The sequence below is a fragment of the Choloepus didactylus genome, chromosome 1 (genome assembly GCF_015220235.1).
Source record: "Choloepus didactylus isolate mChoDid1 chromosome 1, mChoDid1.pri, whole genome shotgun sequence".
NCBI lineage: Eukaryota > Metazoa > Chordata > Mammalia > Pilosa > Megalonychidae > Choloepus > Choloepus didactylus.
Window position 1 is genome coordinate 24342488 of NC_051307.1, and position 21861 is coordinate 24364348.

The window sequence follows — 21861 nt, forward strand, 5'->3', positions numbered from 1 at the left end:
CCTTGAGAGAAACTCTTCTGTTGCTCAAATGCCAACTTTCTCTTTCTAGGTCTAACTCTGCAAATTAATTCATCACCCTCCCCTTGATGTGGGGCAGGAACCCCCAGATGAATGAGTCTTCCTGGCAATGTGGGCAGATTCCAGGAATGAGCCTGACCCTGGCATCAAGGTACTGAGAATGCCTTTTTGACCAAACATGTCTACATCTCCAAGTGTCTCCAAGTGTCTGGGTCTCAGCTCTCTTAAGGACTACAGTGAACTAAGACCCACCCTGAATGGATGGGGTCACATCTACATGGAAATTACCTCATCGAAAGGTCTCACCCACAATTGGGAGGGTCACATCTCCATGGAAACAATCAAAAGGTCCCACTCACAAGATTGGATTAAAACATCATGGCTCTTCTGGGGTCTGTAACTGCTTCAAAGTGGCACACTTACCTAGGGAAGAAGCCACACCCAAGTTCCCTCAGGTTGTGAGCAGTACTCATTTCCTTCTAATTGTAGGTTTCAGTTAAGAGTTCCTCATGTATTTTTGAAACGAGTTGTCAGATGTGTGTCTTGAGAATATTTCCTCCCAGGCTAAGAATTTTTTCATTTTCTTAATTGTGTCTTTCAAAGAGCAGAGGTTTTTAAAATTTTTGAAGTCCAATTTACTGATTTTATGATTCTGCTTTGTGTCTAAGAATATTTTTCTACCTCTATGATCATGAAAATTTTCTCATTTTATATCTAGATATTTTATAGTTTCAGCTTTTGTGTTTAGGTATATGATCCATTTTGAACTCATTTTTATATGTTATACAGTAAGGGTTGAAGTTCATTTTGTCTCCAGACATATATCCAGTTGTTCTAACATTTGTTGAAAAGATTCTCCTTAACATATTGAATTACCTTGGCACTTTTTTTTTGAAAATCAATTGGCCACATGTGTGGGTTTATTTCAGGATTCTATTAACTTACCTTTATCTATGTCTACCCTCATTCCAATATTACACCTTCATTACTGTAGCTTTATATAATGTAGCTTTATATAGGTAGTGGAAGTCCTACAAATTTTTCTTTTTCAACATCATTTTGGCTATTCTGAGTCCTCTGCATTTCCAAATAAATTCTATAAACAGCTTGCCTACAAAAGACTGCCAGACTTTTGACTACAGTTGCTTTACATTATGCATCAATTTAGGGATAAATAACATTTAAAAAATTTACATTTTCATTAACAGAGGTTGAATTTTACTGTTGGCTTTCCTGCATCTATTGAGATATTGTATTCCCCCCTCCATGTATTCTGTTAACTTGGTGAATTATATTGATTGAATTTTGATTTAAATATTTCTAGCAAGTTTTTACTTTACAAACATTTCAGTCGACAAATTGGAAATAAAAAATTGGTGCTTCACCAAGTTTTAAAAGCAGTGCTCTCAAGCAGTCGTTTATCAGTATAAGCATTTTAAGCATATGCTTGGCTTGCAAATTAAACTTTTATTAAAGTCATACCAAAAAGTCTTGGGAAACATAACTCACCAGTTTCCTAAATGAAAACTAGATAAAATTAGACTGTGTATTATTAAAGCAATTTATTTCATTCAAACTACCACTTCTTATTTAAGTGCGAGTGTCAAAGTTTAACCATTACTTGACTATAAACAAAGGCACAAGTCACCTTTTCTCCAGTCTGTTTCCTCTTCACTCTGGTCCTGGCTGAAACATTCTGTTGCTACTCAGTCAATATGAAAAGGTAATTTTTTTTTAATGGGCAAAGATGGCTTTATTAAAAATTTATAGTTTAACAATCCGCAGCATGCCTTTTGACAAGTACTGTCTTACCACTTCATCTGTTGCTATTCCAAAAGTTTAGCTTTTTGGATGGAACTTCATTTTTTTTTTTTTTTTTTTTTCCTAAGATTTAACTCTACCACCTGACTTGAGTTCAGAATTTATTCTTCCCAAATTGATCATTTTGAAGTAAAAAATATATAGGAACAAAACATCAGATGTGGACTACCAGATTTTCACAAAATCAAATATTCCCAGGAATTTGAGACTATTTGTACCCAAGGAAAAAACCTCAAACATCACAGGTACATATTGTATAATAGTTTTATTTTTCTCATTTTACTATTTTGACATTTTATGCACAAATATTTTTCTGAATAAAAATAGAAAATAACTGTTTTATGTAAAATTATCCCCAAAATGTAAAAACCACAAAGAAATGCATAATTGTTATTATGACAGTATAAGCATCTTTATTTAAAGAGTAAAAATGTATGCAAAAATCCTCCTCCCTTTTACAAAAGATTAAGAATATTTTTTCCTGGCAGCAAGTGAAATGTCATTGAGCTATTAATCTTTTTACATATCTATATCTGAAAACATTAAGTTAGTCACAGGTTCGTTTTGAAAATTATGAATTTTAAAACTTTTTTTTTTGCTATTTAAAAGATACACTTGTTCTTTTTAAAAGGCAGTAGCATAAAATGATGAATATGAAAAATAGCAGGCCCCACCAAAAATATTTTTGGAGGCACAAAACATCTGCTTAATTTGCGTGATTTTATGTTTAGATGCCAATACAATTTTTCAGGCTTCAGGCTAGGAAGGTACTTATGAAAGCTGGCTCAATGAAAACCTCATAAGGAAAACAAGTTTTGAAACAAAAGTGAACATTTTATTATTCTTGTATATGTAACATACAAAAGGTGACTAATAATTTTCTTTGAATATTGTAAATTCTGCTATGAAAAATTTGTTCATAAAAACAGAACAAAGAATGAATAGCATGAATTATATATTCATTTACAAGATGAGTTATCTTTCAATAAAAGAAGACTACCTGGCTTTCCGATAACTGTAACCTCAGTAAGGACAAAGAAAAGACTTTAAAGTTGAGACTACAAAGTAATGAGAGATTTCTTAAATCAACTGGAAAGATTAGTCTCATTCCTTTACCCATGTTCTAGTACACAAAATGACAGTAAAAGAGACGTAAAGAAAAAAGAAACAGCGCCTGATCATGTATGAGGGCTACCTGTTCAAATTACAATGAATAAAACAAAAACTGCCAATGGAAAAAAAAACAGAATGCTGGTTTTAAAAAAAAGGGTCTGGGGAATGCTTAAAGCAAAAAAGGGAAACAATGGTTTGACTCTAGGGATCTAAAAGAAATGTGGGTGTTCCTTGCCTTAAAACACATACATGTATATAAAGAATGTCTGTTATCTTGGTTAGAACTTTAACACAATGTATTCCCAAATGCATACTAAAATCAATAATATACCAGAACAGTATACTTTATTATTATTTTTAAAACTATAAGTGATTTAACTCCCTAGACCAAGAGTATGGTGCAAAGCCGTAGTTTTAGTTGTTTATTTATCTGAAGCTAAAGCTTCTATATATTATTCATATTGTAATCCTACTTAGATATTCTTGCAATCATAGCACTCAAATAGTACTATTAATTTAAGATGTCAGTCTATTCTGTGTTTATAAAAAAATAAAAATGAAAGTTACAAATTTTATTCTTTTTACGTATCTACTGCAGAGTCAAGGACTCAATACAGTAATATAAACGTACTGAAATTAGACATTATGGTCCTATCACAGAGTCCTTATAATTAGAATTTAAGGTTTCCAGAAAAGGTGTTCCCTCCTCTCCTTGTTCTTAAGATCTCTGCCTCCTATGGTTCGTTCCAAACTACTCTTTAGTATTGATAGCAGCAACTGCTAACAATGCCACTGTGCCTGTGTTATCTTGGCCCTTTCCTCCCAATTGGTCAAAAGTATTAACTGAGCTCTTATAAAGTTGTTTTGGGGGACAAGTTTAAAGGAAATGATGACAGAGAAGGTACTCAAGAATCAACCTTCTGCTATAAGAGGATTAAAAGTCATCTAGCTGCCAGTCTCTCGTATTGTGATTTGTGCATAATACCATAAAACACACAGAAGAAAGAAAAAAAGAAAGACATTCTTAGAAGTGTTAGCTTATAATAGTCATGTATTAAAAATCATGTGATTTTATTAAGTTTTAGTTATTTATTATTCTTCCTTTTGAATACCTTATGCCTTCATATATATATGTATACATGTATATCTATATGCATATATATAATGGTCAATTATACATGTATTCAGGTATTTGTATACATGTACATATATAATATTCAAAAGGAAAACATTAAATAAATGGGAATTTTTGTATTAAGAGAGAAGACTGCCTATATAGAAAATCCAATTTTCCTCTTAAAAGTACTTGCAAGTAATATAATATTTTGAAAGAGAAAGTACTGCTTACTGATTTAAAGTCCTCATTTCATCAGAAACACAATGAATACATAAGATGCCTTGTATAATATATCGGCACTATAGGAATTAAAAAAAAAAAAAAAAAAAAAAAGCTGAACCAAACCAAACCAAATTTGTATTTTCTAGGTGAGGTATACCTTTTCAGTTTTTAAAATCTCTGACAGGAAAAACAGAGATCATTTCAGAATTTTTGTAACAGCTGCTTTATTAGAATTAAATTCCTCTCTCAAAATAATTTAAATTCTTGGCCTCACATTATGTATAATCTATACAGCAAATTCTTAAAATTGGCTCGAGTTAAGCCAGATTTAAACCTGGATCTCTTTCTTCAGCACTGCTCTTCTGCCAGATGACTTTTAACTCATCCATTGCTTGCAAATATCTGTTACTTAAATAACTTGATATTTAGTAATTTATTAATATCATTATAATTTTATTTGATATGAATGTTTTAGCTCTGCTTGATTAGATGAAACAAGAACACATGCTTTAGCTGTGAAAAATTCCATTTTCTGGTTCTATGTAAAGCAACATCCAAAGCAGCAGAGAGGCGTAAAAGTTATCTTTTCAAAAACAGTTAAGCCAGACTGTTTCCTGGAGATACTTCATTTATTTTTCATCTTCAGATACTCCTGGCTATTTTTGGTAGGGCTAGACATTAATACTGACCAGTTTAGCTTTCCTGACTGTTAACAAACTACTCCACAATGAACCTGCCTTAACGCTGAAGACATTGTGGTGATCCCTTAACATAACATATATTCTAAAATATATGCTCAAAGTAAAAAGATCCAAATTCACAAGAGTATGAAATATTTATAAAAAAATCATGCATCAGACTGTACAGTCTAGAAACAAAAGAAGATTCAAATTCAGTAATAAAGGTAAGAGCAATACTTGCTCTAAATATTAAAGAAAGACGTTGGACTCCCAGAAGGTCCTGGAGCTCAATTATCCTTCTCTGTTTGCAGAGAAGCAGTAGCCAGGGCAACTGCTGTGACTGGCTGGGCAATTCCATGGAGCTGCATCTTTGCAAGTTTCTTCTGTTCACATTCTGTAACCAAACGGTTCAACTCTGCTGCACTATATCCAATAAGAGTCTTCAAGTCACAGACAAACTTGTACACAAATCTCTTGCCTTGAACTTTACAAATCATGTCCCCATCATAATAATACCTTTAAAAAGAGAAAAACGCATTAGTACTATACAAAATTTAAGAATTCAGGCTTCTTACAATATTTCACAGACTACTCCATAAGCAAAAGTCTAGTAGTATACTGCATCTACCAAAACAGTAATTAATATTAAACTTACACAGAAATATTTAATGTTACTACCCAAAAAAACTTCAAAATATTTAATAAAATGTCAATGCATAGTACTCTAAAACACTAAGAACTTTCAAAGCATATTTTCCACAGTTATGATGAAATAAGTAAGTAAAATTATTAAACACACAAAACAAAACAAACACCTTCAGGAACAGTAGGAGAGCACAGTTCCTAATAAGAAGGGCTTTGGAGTCAAAGTACCAAGATTCAAAACCTAGCATCACAACTCATTAGCTTTGTAACCACAGAAAGTCCCTTTTCTCTAAGCTTTTATTCCTCATCTGTGGAATTAAAAACAGTACTTACCCTCGTAGAATAGTGGAGGATTAAATAAGGTAATCTTTGTAAGGTGCTCAGCACATAATGATGGGCACAGTTAGCTTTCTATAAAATGTAAGCTATGTTAACAGTTAAGAATCCATATAATGTGAAGAAATTATAAGTATATTCTATGCATTACTGGAATGTCCACTTCTTTTCAGTTTTGCATAAATCCCATATTATATGGCCATGCTTTCATGTTTATCTTTTTAATAATCTAAGGGCTTTCCTTTCAGAGAAATTCTCCAAACTCAATAATGAGCTACAAAAATATAAGAGGCATGAAAAAAGAGAGTAGACAGAAAAAGAGGAACAGGACATTATAGAGAAACAATCTTTTTAAACCCACATAGACATATTTGGGGAAATCACTACAAGTCTAGTTTACTACTGCCTTCTGTGGAGAGGCAATAGACAAGAGTTGGATTTATATTCACATGGGAAAAATACTTGTTTAATGAAAAAATTTGGTTAATGTATACAGTTAACAGTTGTGGCTAAACAATCACATGGCAGCATCTTCATACCAGATTCTAGCACATTCCTAACTACCATGCACTGCCATTTACAATAACAGGAAAAAACATGTCAAGGTCTTTCCTGTGATGGCACATTGTGAAACCTTTATTTTAAAATGGCACTGCCCATTTGCACCCATTTGACAAAGAACTGCTGTTTGCAAAAGTACCAGTCATGGAAACTACCACATTTAGCCGAATTTTATTCTAAAAGTCACTCAGCTTAATTAAGAGTCCAATAATGAGAAAACTGACCTGTATGCAGAAAATTACGTCATCTTTCCCTCATTCCAGGACAGCAAAAGTGTAATAGTTATATGTACTTTCCCATTAAGAGATATCATACATTGGACATAGTCTTGTGTTTCCTTTTATGTCAATTACATTAACATAGGATTTGCATCTCAGCCTACAAACCACCAACTGCTTGTCTTCCAGTTTAAAATGCTGTAAGTGTTTCCATTTCTTAAGAAAACTTCTATAACATGTAAGACTAACAAACGGACACTTGGGAAAAAGGGAACATGAAGGAAAATGTTTTTTTATTTCCAGGAGGAAACGGATCTGGTATAATCTTGTTTCTTGGTAAGAGGTGATAGGAAGAAAAATACACACATAAATTTTAATTTTACTTAACACTTCACTTCTTTCATTCTAGCAGATGCATCACAGAACCTGTATATAATAGCATTGTGTTTGCTTCCTTCCTAGAATAAAGGAGAAGGGCACACAATACCTATAATTTTCACGGGTATTTCTTTTTTTTTTTTTAAATCTAGATTATTTTTAACCTTTTATATTGTGCAATATATCACACAAACAGAAAAGGACACAAAAGTGAACAGCTCAAGTGATTTATTACAAAATGAACATTTACCCCTTAACTGTCAGGTCAAGAAACAGAACACTGCCAGCATCCTAGAAATACATCCCATGCCTTCCCCCAATCACCCCTCCTCCACTCTAAAAGGTAACCACAATTCTAGTTTATGACAGTAATTTCCTTGCGTTCTTTATGATCGCATCACCCAAATATGCATCCCTAAATGCCGTAATTTGTTCTTACTATTTTTTGAACTTTACTATATAAATATATTCATGAAGTTTATACTCTATTGACTCTGGATTCTTTAACTGAACATTATGAGATTCAAATTGTTGTTTGCAATAGTTATTCATTTTCATGGCTACACAGTATTCTCTTGTATGAACATACCGTGATTTTTTTTATCCTACTATCGACAGCAAACTGGGTGATTTCTGGTTATTGGCTGCGATAAATAATGCTGCTTTAGCATATGTGTGGACATATGAGTAAATTTTTATTTGGTATATACTTACAAGAAACTGCTAGGTTACAGGTTACAAGTTACACTATTATCAAAAGTGTAAAAACATCCTCATTACTCCTTGTATTTACCAAGACTTGGTATGCAATATGGGTAACCTAACTAAAGTGCCTATTCAAGTTTCTTGTCCATTTTTCCATTTTCCTTACTGATTTGTAAGAATTCTTATATATTCCAGATAACAGTCCTATGTTGGATATGTGCGGCTTGCCTTTTCCTCTCATAATGGTGGCAGTTTGACAACCAGAAGTTCTTAATTTGCATGTTGTCCAATTTTATTGAGCTTTTCCTCTATGGTTAGTACTTTTGGTTCTCTGTTTAATGTCTTTCCCAAACCCAGTCCTGGGGATATCTCTGGATGCTTTCCTATTTTACGTATTTCACTTTGCATTTAGAACTACAAGTTCTAAATGGTATGATATGAGGAAGGGGTCAAATTAACTTTTCCTCATATGGATAGTCAATTGTCCAGCATCACTAACTGAAAAGAAGCTCTTTCCCTTATCAACGACCTTCTCACTGCCGTATCTTTAAATCAAGTGCTCAAACATTCTTGGTTCTATTTGGGCTCTCTACTCTATTCAATGGTCTAATTGTCTATCTTTGAACAAATACCACACTGTCTTACTGTTGTAGCTTTATAGTAAGTCTCAATGTCCTGTAGAGCATGACTTTCCTTAATCTTCTTCAAGTGTCCTGGCTATAGTGGTACTTTACAATCCTATATAAATTTTACAACTATCTTGTCAAGTTCTACAAAAAAGACTTACTGAGATTTTCATGGTTACTGCATTGAAACTTACAGATCAATCTGAGGAGAAACAGCATCTTTATTAATTTGGTCATTTATCTATAATTTGGGGAGAATTTGTATGTATACAATCATAGCAACTGTTTTACTTAACAGTTTTAATTCTGATTATATGCAAAGGATCTTTAGAAAACTGGCAAAGTGTTTGAGACTGAGTAAGTGAAGTCTAACATTCACATATTGAAAGCTAAGCATTAGAGATACTTATGAACTCTAAGGAAAACAAAAGTTCATTGAGGAAAAGAAAATTAATCATGATAAACTATGTGATAGTATTTATATGGCCATAGTACTGTAACAATGAATACTTACATAACCAAAATTTCCACCTAATTATATTGGGAGGATAAGGAGGCTGGAAAAGTATGGGTTGTATGCGTGTGTGCATGCGTGTGTTGTGTGTGTGTGTGTGTGTGTGTGTGTGTGTGTGTGTGTGTGTAGTAGGTAGTGATAAAAAGAGAGCTAAACCATCACCTCTCACAATATGAAATCCACATACAAGGCCCAAAAGTGAACAATGAAATAGCAGTAAAAGCATGTTACTTAGAAATATAGCAGTAAATTACGAATTATTAATTTTAATCTCTTCCAAAAATTCAGACATAATTCCATGATATTCCTACATACTTCTTTCTCAGATACTTAAATGCACATGTTGAATTTTCATCACTGCATAATGGAAAAGCATAATTTCTGATCACAATTTATAGCAAGGATTTCATGTTACTTATGGGAAATAAGACTGTTAAGAATAAACTTATTCTATTTCAATTCTAATGGAAAGATGGGTATTTTGATCTAGGCAGATTTTAGAGAGGAAAAAACAGGGAAGTGGGTCAGTATTTTCATTCAACTGTAAAAACAGAAGGCAATATCTGTATAACTGCTAAAATTTATACTCATTTACATCACCCATGCAAATGACAGCATCGTATCTATTACACAAACGATAGAAACATCTAAGACTAAACATTTTGCTTTTAAGCAAAGAGTACATGGTTTTAAATCAGATAAAAACAATCTTACAATAATCTTAAAAAAAAAAACTGTATGTACCTCAAAATTACTAGTGAATTTTGAGAAAGCTTGTATTTAAAAACAAAAAATAATAACCTGCTTACCTTAATGCACGACTGAGTTTCTCGTAGTTCATTGTAGGTTTATTTTTACGTTGTCCCCATTTCTGTGCAACCAGTTCAGGCTGATTTAGCTTAAACTCGCCTTCATCACCAACCCAAGAAATGCAGTCTCGAGCATCCTTGTCAGTGAGAAGTTCTAGCAAAAACTGCCATAGTTGGATTTGGCCATTGTTTCCTAAATTGACAGGAGAGACAAGCATGGGACATAGTGCTATGGATTAACTCAGTGCAAAAAAGGCAATCAACACCTAAGTACTTGGATTCATACTCGTGTCATGCTAGCAATAAAAATTCTATTTATAAATGCTGTCTCAGTATTGTCAAAGAAATAGTCCATATTCACAATGAAAATATAACAAAATACACTTCATTTGAAAATTTTTATAAATACCAGATGATGATGGGAAATACCTGTCCTGTTCCCAGGTGAACTTCTATCTTCTCCTGAAATCCTTGGAGCTCTTTGTACTTTAGCTGCTTTTGCACTACTGTTTAGAACTTTAATGGTAGATGGTGTAGCAGACTGCACTGATGCTGGGATAATTTGTACAGCTGTAAGGAAAAACAAGAGAAAATCTATTTTTTCCCCCTCCAATATAAGCACTGAAAAAAAATTACTGAAATACACTAAATGCAATCAGTGTAACTAATGTTTATCAAATGTTGGAAAGAATGTGGACAAATGGGAACTCATGGTACATTTCTGATGAAAGAGTACAAACTTATATTACCATTTTGAGGAATGCTTTGGCAATATCTATTGGTTGAAAGGAAAAAACCCTATGATACCATGATAAGAGAATCTTATCCATATTCTTACAAATACTCAAACAATAATGTTCACAACTATTTTTTAATACTCTACAGCAGTGTAAATGAACTAGAGCTGTAAGAATAAACAAGTCTCATAAATGTTAAACAAAAAGCAAGTTATAACAGATATGTACAGTATATTACCATTTTATGCAAAATGTTTAAACATGTACAATGATGCCACAAAACATTTATGATTACATAGTTGGTAAAAATATAAAACATGCATGGACTAATAAACATCAAATTCAAAATAGTTGCCATTTTTCTGGAGGGAGAAAAGAAAACAGCATCCACAAGAGGTAAACTTGATAAAGTTTTATTTCCTGTGGTGTACATGTATTGGCTATAATTATTTCTTTGTATTTCTAAAATAGTTCATTTAAAAAAAAAAACTTGAAAGTTTTTTTTTTTTTTACTACCTTGCAGTACAAATAAAGAAAATGATAATTGGGTCATATATTATGGGTATGAATACTCACGTTGATCAATTGTAACTATCTCATTCATCTGTTGTTCTTGGCTTGCCAACACATCTGAAGAACAAAAGGAAACATTTTGTTTTCATTTAAAACCAGAAATGCAAACCCCAGTCCAGTAAAATTCAATTTAATAAACATGATTCCTTTAAAGAGAATTCCATAATTAAAAACAAAACGAAAAAAGCAAAACATTAAATAATTGAAACTTAATGGCATATTAACCTAAACAATATTTGAAACCTTCTTTCTTTATAAGGAAAAGATAACTTTAAGAGAAGTAACAAGAAAAACTCCAGTTTCAGTGAACTCAGAAAAGTTATTCAGAGAACCATGGATTTATAACCATATCTAAATCTATTTATCCACATAAAGTCATGTACAAATAAGGAAATCTCCAAAATCAGATCAAAGATGCGAATATGTGCCACTCTGAAATTATCTAGACAGATTTCTCCACCAACAGTGCTCCTTCAGGATTCTGAGAGAGCTTCATAATTTACTAACCTGCTATAACATTGACTTTTGAATAAAACTGCTTTAACATTTACAATGTTCCTATTTAAAGATAGCGAAATTAAAACACACACACACAAAATTGTAGCTATGCTAAATGAAATAATCGAAGAGGTTCACAAATACAGCTCTCAACACAAGAGCTACATTAAAAGATCCTAATTTAAATGCTTTACAGAATCATTCATTACTCACCTGTTGCTATTCCTACTCAAATGCTAGTATTTACCTCTCAAAGAGTTGAAGAGTTGCACTTTCCAGTCTCTATTACTTCCTCCTATTTAATCCCCATCATAGACTGCATGCTTCTTTCTTGAAACTGAATTCTATCCACCGTTACTCATTCTGCATACTGGGCCCCCTGGAAGGCTCTATTTGGGGTTTCATGCCAGGACCCAGTTCAAAATACAGAGCCGGAAAGGGCTGGGGAACTAAAAGCAGTCTGAATTTTTCCTGTTCAGACAGCTTGCTTTGGGGGTTCTGAGTTTGGGAATTTAAACAATTATCTGGGACTGGCCTCAGATATTTCTGGATTGGGTTCAAATCATAGCTGTCACTTACTGGCTGCGTGTCTTGGCTAAATTATTCAAAATATTTGAACATCGATTTCCTCATCTATGTTTAAATGTGATATCCCCAATTATCACCTCATGAGGTTGTTGAGGGGATGAAAGAAGTACAGTAGAAAAGTAACCGCTCAGTAAATATAAGATATTACTGTTTTAGCCAGACTACTAATTCTGAGCTTTCTACCTCAGAACTATTGTCTCCCTTGAAGAAAATTCCATACCTTATGTCTGTGGCAAATTTTCACCAGAATTGTACAAAAATACCTTGAAGAGAGAAAGTGCTATCGAAAATGAAATTGCTCCCTTTGTAGCTATAAATGAACAGAGGTGCCCTGGTCTCAAAAGAGACAGAGAGCGTGGGCATCACAACGCACAGGTGACCAAGCTTGTAAAATCAGCTTCCAAGTCCTGATTCCCAGACTAGAGTTTGTTCTGCTTCCTGGGAGCTCGCAGGATAGAAAGAGGGGGGATTTTGAAAGCCAGGCCCAGAACTTTATAGACACTCTAGGGAGCACCCAAATCCTGGTCAACTCATAAAGGAAACAGAGTGCTAAGAAGCAAAGCACCAGGGGTATACGGAGCAATTTTATGATGAAATATTAGACACTAAAGTTTTACGCAATTCTTTCTCCTAAAGAAACTCTTAGTGCCTGAAGTTTGCCTTTGGTGACACAGGCAGATATTTACACCAAGAAGCATACCACAGCTGGCAGTACTGGAGCATAGCCTGATTATCCGCCCTATTTATAGTAGGACCTGCATGAAGTTTCAACATGAGGGAAATCAAAGGAAGGTTTGTGGCTTTGGTGAGTTATCTAAACAAATATTTAAAGGAGCTCTACCTGTTCAATACTGCTTCTCCTTGAGAGATCATTGAGGAGGAAGAAGAAACAGATGCTGGATTAGTAACAGTTCTGTGCCAGGAATCAGTGACTTTCAGAGGTTATTTTGTAGGTGGGGAGAGGGTACTGGACTAGGTTTAAAGGACCTGTTCTGAGAAGTAAGTCTTGAGAATTATAGAAAGTCTGCAAGAAATTGCCTCACACATCTTGCATATCCCCATCTGAACAAAGCATTAGATTTCCGAACCATATGGCGATTTCCTGGCCAGGGCAGAGAGAAGAACTATGCCTGGACAAGCAAGGAATTCCCTGATACGCTTATCTAGGCTGTGAAGCTTTGCTGCTTTTAAAAAACAGCAAAAATTCCAGAGCAGAGCTTTTCTGAGGAAGATACATTCCATTGCACAAAAAATGGAAATATTCACAAGATTCCTTTGGCCTCTACACTAAAAAAAGCTGAAGAACAGTAGGAAAACCAGAAAGAGACCACCACAACTGCCAACTTGGGAGACACAGCGAAAACCATGAATTTGGAAAAACTAAACTGTAGTCTCAGAACTATCCTTGTTCAATTCTTGGGAGTTCCTACTAAAAAATGTTTCAATAAATATGACTCATATGTTAAGAAACTGAAACAACTCAGAATTTATGTTATTTATCTGAAAAGCTCTGTAGAAGAGAAAACTCGTGAAACCAAGGACAAACCTTCAACTAGAACATTCAATTTATTTACCTAATAAGAACCAAGACTGGAAACAAACTCTGTAAATGTAATGAGCATAATAAGTCTTTTGAACTAATACTTTAAAAAATATATATATATTTTATATATTATATATATATATATATATATATATATATATATATAAAAACCAGAATTCATACAAGAGAGAAACTACACATATATATAAACAATGGAGGAAAGGCTCTCACCAGAGCTCATTTCTTTTTCAGCGGCAGTGAGTACACTCTGGATGAAAACCCTAAGAATTAAATTACTATGTAAAATCCCTCCACCAGCTATCTCCCCTTATTAGGTACATAGTAGAATGAAATGCTACCAATTACATTTTCATTCATAACCATTACAAAAACAAGGGAAGAGTTTCCCCTTTACATATTCCTGAAAAATATTTGGGACTGGCTAGCATTTCTGACAGAAGACAGTGCTGGAGAATGGGTTACAGTTAAGATGTCTTAATAGCCACTTACTGTAAAACGGATTAAAATTCAAACAATTTACACTTACTTGAGCTTCTCTGTTAGACAGTTAAGTAGTTTCTAATTTATTTACACACTCAATCATAATAATGATGTCTACAGAGCAACATGGCTACCAGTTCAAGATGGTGGGTTGCACAGCTATACTTCCCTTTTCTGTCTTAAGAGCCCATTCAACTAATAGTAAAGAAATTTTAAAAGATTTAACCTCACTAATAATGAAGAGAATGGGAGGGAGGCCATCTGTGAACAAATGATTTTAAATTTCTAAAAGATGAGCAGTAAATCAAAGAGGTGACTGATGAAACAGATGTCAAAGACTAGAACATGAAGAGGGCTAAGTGTAGGGGATAGCGTCTCATTTAAGAACTTGAACTCCAGTGTTAGCCTGAGTCTAAATTCTGACTCTGCCACTCTCTAGGTATGTGACCTTGGGCAGTTATTTAAAACTCGCAAAGTCCCAGTTCCCTAGCTAAAAAATAAGGAAAGTAATGATTTGTGGCATTACTGTAGGTATTAAATGAGATAATGCAGATAAAGCTTTCAATATGGCCTTAACACAATTAATGTTGATTATTACTATTATCAATGAACAACTGAGAGGAAAACAAAGCTATAAAGAAATAAAATTAAGCTTAAGTTACAATGTAAATAGATAATAACTGATTTTATACATTTTCGAAGAAGTTCCAGATGACTCCAGAGAATTTCTCCCCGAGGGACCCGCTGAAAAAAATCTTCTTGGTTGAGACTACATAATTCTCTTCCCGAAATGTTGAGTGGGGTGAGGTCTATATCAGTCATGCTGAATTCCTTCATTACCCAAACTACCCAATGCAGGACTTGGTCTGTGGACCACTGTATAGGATCTAGGAGGAAAAATATTACCGTTAGTCTAGTTCCATTTTAGATATTACACAACTTTGTAGTTAACTTCTTAATACACACATATACACACTCACAGATAAAATCCAAGCAGAAGCCTTAGTTTTTCCAAGTAAGTGAGGTAAACGAATTACATGAAATAAGCAGATTTTTATGATATACTATCTTTTGGGCTCTTTTTCAATTTTTTAATTTAAATTTCTGATGGATTCATTTGGTTCTAGATCAGTCAACCAGGAATTTTATCAAGAAAACCAAGATGCAAAACCATTCTCCACTGGGCGAAATAGAAGAATAAAATATGTGATCACCCTGGAGAGAATGGAATACATTCTTTCAGGTTTTAAAAATACTTCATGGCAGTGTATGATTTTCTCCATTAAAAGAAAAATTATAAGGGGATTCTAGGGAGCTAGACTTATTCCACAAAATGTGAAGAATGTAGTTTCCTCCCTTTTCCTTCTTGTAAAAAGTTGATTGCTTCTGGATTTATCCTTATGGAGGCACTTACAAAGCAGCACGCTAATTATCTGTTTACTCAGTTGTCTCCCCCACAAGACATTAAGGTCTTGTAAACCATTCTATCTTCAGTGCCTCCCATAGTGCCTTGCTCACACATTTGCTGAATGTATAAATGGTGAACTGCATTTTCCCTTTTTTTACTAATTGATCTCACAAATAGCCAACATGTGCAAATACTTCACCACTGTATGCCTGGCACCTAATAGAGCATTCCAGCCATAGAAGATTAATAAATAATAGTTGAATTAATTTTGGTACTGGTATTTCTGCAAGGAAAAGATGATCCAGTCAAATAGTATTGGTTACATACCAATTACATGCATGACATTCAATAAGCAAACAAGTGGGAAAAATAATGTTTAAGTTATTAGAGTCAATTATAATATAAATGAACAAATGTAAGAATAGAGAATTTATAGCCACAGAATTAATTTTTTTATTTTTCCAAACAATTAATGAGAAATGGCAGAAAAGTTTTTTAAATTTCTCTGAATCCACACATAAAAACAGAAAAATCAACTAGGAGCAAAACCAAAAACTCTAGGACATTGACAATAAAATCCAATGACAAGATCTCCCAAAGCCTGAAAAGATACATGAGCGAACAGAAATCAATGACAGTCACAAGACCTCCATGGTCATCTCTGCAGGAGAAAGCTAAGAAATGTAAAAGACATCCGATCCATTCTGAGCACAGAAAAACCTTAAGGTAGAAAAGAAGTATTCACTGAAAGCACAACTAGACAAGGTGAGAACAGCAGCTAAAAGTAGTTTTGCCTAATTCACTAGTAGCTGAGTATAAGCATCACGGTGAGGTCCAAAAGTGCTAGAGCAGTGTAGCATCTATGAGCTTTTCAAACTGAGCCAAAGATCACATCCAGGAGAGTGACCACAATGAGAAACTGCTGGGAGGGGAATCAAAATTCAACAGCATAGGGACAACAAGGAAAAGGAAAGAGAAGGTCCAGATAAAAGTAAGGGAACAGATAGGAACTGAGAAAGCAAGGTGCCCTATATTTGAACACTTTTTTTGTGGACAGTGCAGGGCTGGACTGAAATGCTATTACATACCATAAATCTACAAAAAAAAAAAAAAAAAAAATCACACCGTCACTAAAATAACATTAAGACAGAAATCCTAAAATCTTTCAGAAGGAAAAAAAGGATGGACAAAGGAATTAAAACAGAATGGCACTGAACTTCTTACACTATAAAGACAATGGAACAGGGTCACCAAAATGTTGAAAACTGGCTTTTTAACTTAATATTCTATACCCAAGCTAACAATCAAAAGAGAGAATAAAATAAAGATATGTTCAGACATATAAAGCTCAAAACAAAAAAAACAAAAAAAAACAAAAAAAACAACATTTCCTAGGAGCCCTTTCTAAGTAATCCACTGGAGGAAGTAAATGAGAGAATAAAACTAAGAAAAAGGAAAATATGAGATCTGGAAAAATGGGGGATCCCAGTATTGGAGGTCTTAGGATGACAGGATTTTCTGTAATATCTTCACTTTTTATCTTGAACTGTAACAGAAATTTAAGCACATAAAATGAACAAGGCCATTATGATCCCTTTCCGATTCTAATAGCATGTTTTCTTTACAGGAGTTATCGACAGCTTTAAAGTATGTTACTTTTTACGGCAAATATATCTTTTCTTTTCATCTGTCCTCTTTTTCTTTAACTATACTATGATCCCCCTGAGAGCAGGAATGTTTTTATACTTCTTCGTATTCTCGGCCCCCCCGACAGTACTTCTCCATTGTATATGCTTAAATTTCTGTTACAGTTCAAGGCAAAAAGTTAGGATATTAAAGAAAATCAGTATTCTTCCTAAAAATTCGACATTTAAAACAGATTATAACTTACTCACCCTAGTGTCTTCTATGTCAACTTAATTCTTAATGTCTACTTAACATGTAATTATGTATTTTATTACCATAGGGTATCCCAAGACGTTCTTGCTCTTTTCTATAACCTTCCAGTGCAGCAGCCCATCTTGTCACTTGTTCTGACGTTTCATCTGAAATGGTTGTGATGTGTTTTGTGCCATCAAGGGTTATCACTTGAGCTTCCTCAACAAGATGTGCTTCAGCTTCAGCATGGTGGGCATCTGGATCAATAACTACTTCAACAGTTTCTGCAGGCTTAACAATTTCAAGGATGTTTAACTTCGGCTCAATTCCTTAATAGTGAATAAGAAAAACATTGTAAATCTAAATGGAAACACACAAGTCACTAAAAAAAAATGTATGGTTTGGTTTACATGTTCCCTAATGGTACAGAAAATACGCATTTTAAATATTTAGCAACATGTCTACAGAATTTAATAGATCCTATTAACAATAAACACAACAATCTAACAGAACTACTGTTGATAACAGTATTGTGTCAATATTAGTTTCCTGATTTTGATAACCATTCTGTGTTTTAAGGAAACACACACACTGATGTATTTTGGGATAGAGGGGCATCATGTCTGCAACCTATTCTTAAACAATTCAAAAAAGTAATGTGGGGGGGGGAAGAGAGAGAATAAAGAAATGTAATAAAAGTTAACATTTGGAGAATCTGGATGAAGGGTATCCAGGAATTCTTTTACTATTCTTGCAACATCTCTATAAGTCTAAAATAATTACACACACACCCCCCTACACACACAACCCTACCTACAAACATTACTAGGGGAGAAAAAAGTACCACTATTGAATAGGAAATAAAAACTAGACTAGGGAAAGTATAAATGAGTAGCTACACACACTCAGAATTTTAAAAAATCCTTCTAAGCACAAATGAAAATTATTTACCAATTCTGCTTTTTCTTTTTAAAAGACAAAGTACATGTTTTCAAAATGAGTAAAATGTTAAGTTTGTTAAATTAAATTCTGATTTTCATTTTTAATTGAAAACCCAAATCCTTAAGATATTCAAACCCTAGTACAAAAGGGTTAAGAACTATTAATTCCTACGGAAAAATATAAATGATGCATTAATAGACTCCTAAATGCATATTCACCCAAAACAAAAACATTTATACCTATGTGCTTCAGAAATTATGATTAAGCTAAAAAAGTATTCTGTAAAAGCAGTTATTTTATTTATGCATGTCTATACAACTCTTTGAAGATACACTATCATTTACTAGTCAAAACAGAATAAACTAGTCCTTTATGAAACACTCCCAGACATTTCTGTTAATTGCTTTAAGCTGTACATCAAAAATTAACACCTTTCTGTATGTATATTTTATAATAATGGAAACAGTTGAAGTTTGGAACTGTGACCCATGACATTCTTTGAAATTTGCTAACTACTTGTTGGATCATGCTTTGAAAGTTATCACTATTACGTATATATGTTGAAGTTCACAATAAAAAAATGCATTAAAAAATTACAGCTCTAAGAAACTATATTACTTAACAGCAACTGTTTGCTCATTTGAATGTTATAACCTATATCAAAATTTAATAGAATAAAGTGTATTTCAAAGAAAAAACAGATCATAACTATCACAAAAAAATGTACTGCTTTCATTCATTGGGTTGTGTAGAAAAGTCACTTTTATCAAATATACATAATAAAAATATTCAAAAAAAAAAAACCTTTCCTAAAATTTATTCTCCAATCCTTCATTCAAATTCCATCAAGGCAATTCTTCTTAAACACATTTGCATGGACATGTCATTAGGTTTTAAAGGAAAGCAACGAAATTCTTTCTTATTGTCAACAGCAGTTAATCATGGGGGAATTAAGGACCAGAAGTAGATAACATTATTTTCATAGCTTAAGGAAAACTTTGGTTCATGAAATTGTGAGCAATATAACAGAGATTAAAATTATTCTAAAATGCTCATTAGAAATCCCAACGAGCCACATTTTTGAAAACCGAAATTCAACCTATCGAAAACGGTTTCCTAATTTTCTTTCCAACTTGTGTACTTTCACGATTAATTTAATACTATGATGGACACTAAAGCTCTAGAAGCACTGGCATAAGCTTTCTATTTTGAAATGAGTTAAGAGGGGACAAACAGGCCCACAATATCCAATTTTTGTTCAGTGTGGATGACTGTAGAGGCAGCATGGTTCCATGTTGATAGTTGTAGTAGTGGCTACCAGATTTGGCATATTCCAGATCATGGCATGGAGCAGCTTCCTTGGCAGTTCAGTTCTGCAGAACTGCTGAAGCATTCTTGGAAAGTCAGCTTGGGCCTATTCCTCCAGTTTTCTTCCTGATTCTGCTACTTCATATCTCTCCAATATATCCTTTTCTGATTAAATTATCTAGAATATATTATACTATCTGCTTTACCCTGACAGATACAGTCACTAACCAAAACCATGAATATTTGGTTATAAGAACTCATTAAATAATTGAGACACCTAAAACTTGCCAAATCAAGTTACCACTATTTTTTTTATTCTTTATTAGAGAAGTTGTGGGTTTATAGATAATTGCGCATAAAATACAGGATTCCCATATACCACCCTACTATTAACACCTTGTATTGGTGTGGAATATTTGTTACAACTGATGGTAGCACACTTTAATAACTGTACTATTAACCATAGTCCATGGTTTAACTTAGGGTTCACTGTGGTATGCAGTTTCATGGATCTTCTTTTTATTCTGTTACCATATATACAACCTAACATTCCCCCATTTTAACATTCAGATAGATATTTCAGCATGGTTAATAACATTCAGTGTTGTGCTGCCATAGTCACCATCCATTAGCAAGACATTTCCATTGTTTCAAATAGGAACTTTTAAATATCACTATTAAATATTACTTTTAAATAGCCATCACTAAAAGTAACTTACCTTGGTAAGAAATTACCTGTACACTGAGTTGTACAGTTCCATCTGTCTTTACTCCTTGGTCAAACAAACTTCGTTCAGGATCCAGCTAAATAAGGGTAAAATGAATACGATTATTTTATCTCCATCATTAGTTTAAGACCTCTCCCTCTGGTTTATTATAAACGGATTTATCAAACAGGATTCAATTACTAAGGCATACTCATTAAACTGTAAGAACACATTTAATATCCAAATTGTCATATCATTTAATTCTTTGCCAAAATTGAAAACATTTAACTAAATCTATTAACATGTTCTTGCCGTATCTCCCTTATAACTAGTGCCCACACGTTTAAGATCAGAATTAACTAAATCTCTGACACAAAGTTAATAAAAGTTAAGGGACTTATTTTACTACCTGACCTACCTATGAATAGCTTTAATCATAATTCTAAATCCTTTCAGTATCAGTGTTTTTTTCCCTTTATATCTCCTTACAGTTAATGCATTTACCACAATAGCAAATTGATTACATAAAGAAAGTAATTCTCACTTCCTAATTCTCACTTTCAGACATTCTCTGTCACCAGCTTAAAAATAGGCTTCCATTAATTATCTTGAAAACTGTAGATGTGTGCACATCAGTGTATCATGCAACTGAAGATACAAAGCTCCTTCTACTCTCATTTCCAGGAATTCAATCAATACAGCAGACGTGGTACAAGCAAGTTTTCTAATATTAAAAATGTCATATACAGAAGAACTAAAATCATAAGTGACTATGTGCCTAACCTGAACAGAGGGACAAACAGGTCAAACATAGTAGTTTCGTTTCTTAATATCAGTCTCTGCCTGACACTTTGTTAAAATTCTCTTGATATTAAATTTTGCCCCACCTAACATTAGATACTGGCATTATGCATTAGAAGCTATGGCATGTATAACTCTGAAAATGAGTGCTCAGGCACTGAATATACTAGCTAGTTCACTAAGAGCTGGTACAAGGACAAAATCTCAAGTATGATCTTCTGTTATAATCTGCAAAGAAGTGCAACTCAGCTGCCTTTGCATCAGCTTTCAAGACAGCATACATCTGAAAATACAAAAGCATTATCATCAGCAAGCATCCTGGCTACAAATGTTTATTTGGATTAACTGACATGAAGAGAGCCCAAGTTGCCATCCTCATGTTCTTTTTTGTGGGGGACAAGAAGGATGCAGAGTGGGAAGGGGAGAGCGGACACAGAGGAATGCAAAATGCCCTTAGACCCAAGGTTAGTTGTGAATTCTATGACTAGAATTGATGCATATATCCTTTTATTCAACCAGTATTTATTGAGAACCTATGATAGCTTGAGTACTTGGAAGGCCATATTTTCATTTCGGTTAGGTCAGTATTAAAAAAGAAGCAACAAATGTTAAAG

General features: G+C 33.6%; 1 protein-coding gene across 3 annotated transcripts in view; it reads right to left on the bottom strand.

Moving 5' to 3' along the window:
* Positions 1-2226: 2226 nt before the first annotated feature.
* The window catches only part of GABPA (GA binding protein transcription factor subunit alpha), a 30877-nt gene continuing 11242 nt past the window's right edge, over positions 2227-21861 (bottom strand). For all 3 annotated transcript variants that reach the window (XM_037833098.1, XM_037833081.1, XM_037833090.1), the window contains exons 4-10: positions 20459-20543; positions 17573-17818; positions 14896-15090; positions 11077-11130; positions 10193-10333; positions 9764-9956; positions 2227-5487 (exon numbers count right to left, since the gene is read on the bottom strand). In XM_037833098.1, coding sequence (XP_037689026.1) covers positions 5259-5487; positions 9764-9956; positions 10193-10333; positions 11077-11130; positions 14896-15090; positions 17573-17818; positions 20459-20543 — 1143 coding nt within the window. In that variant the 3' untranslated portion in view covers positions 2227-5258. The remainder of the gene's footprint in view (positions 5488-9763; positions 9957-10192; positions 10334-11076; positions 11131-14895; positions 15091-17572; positions 17819-20458; positions 20544-21861) is intronic.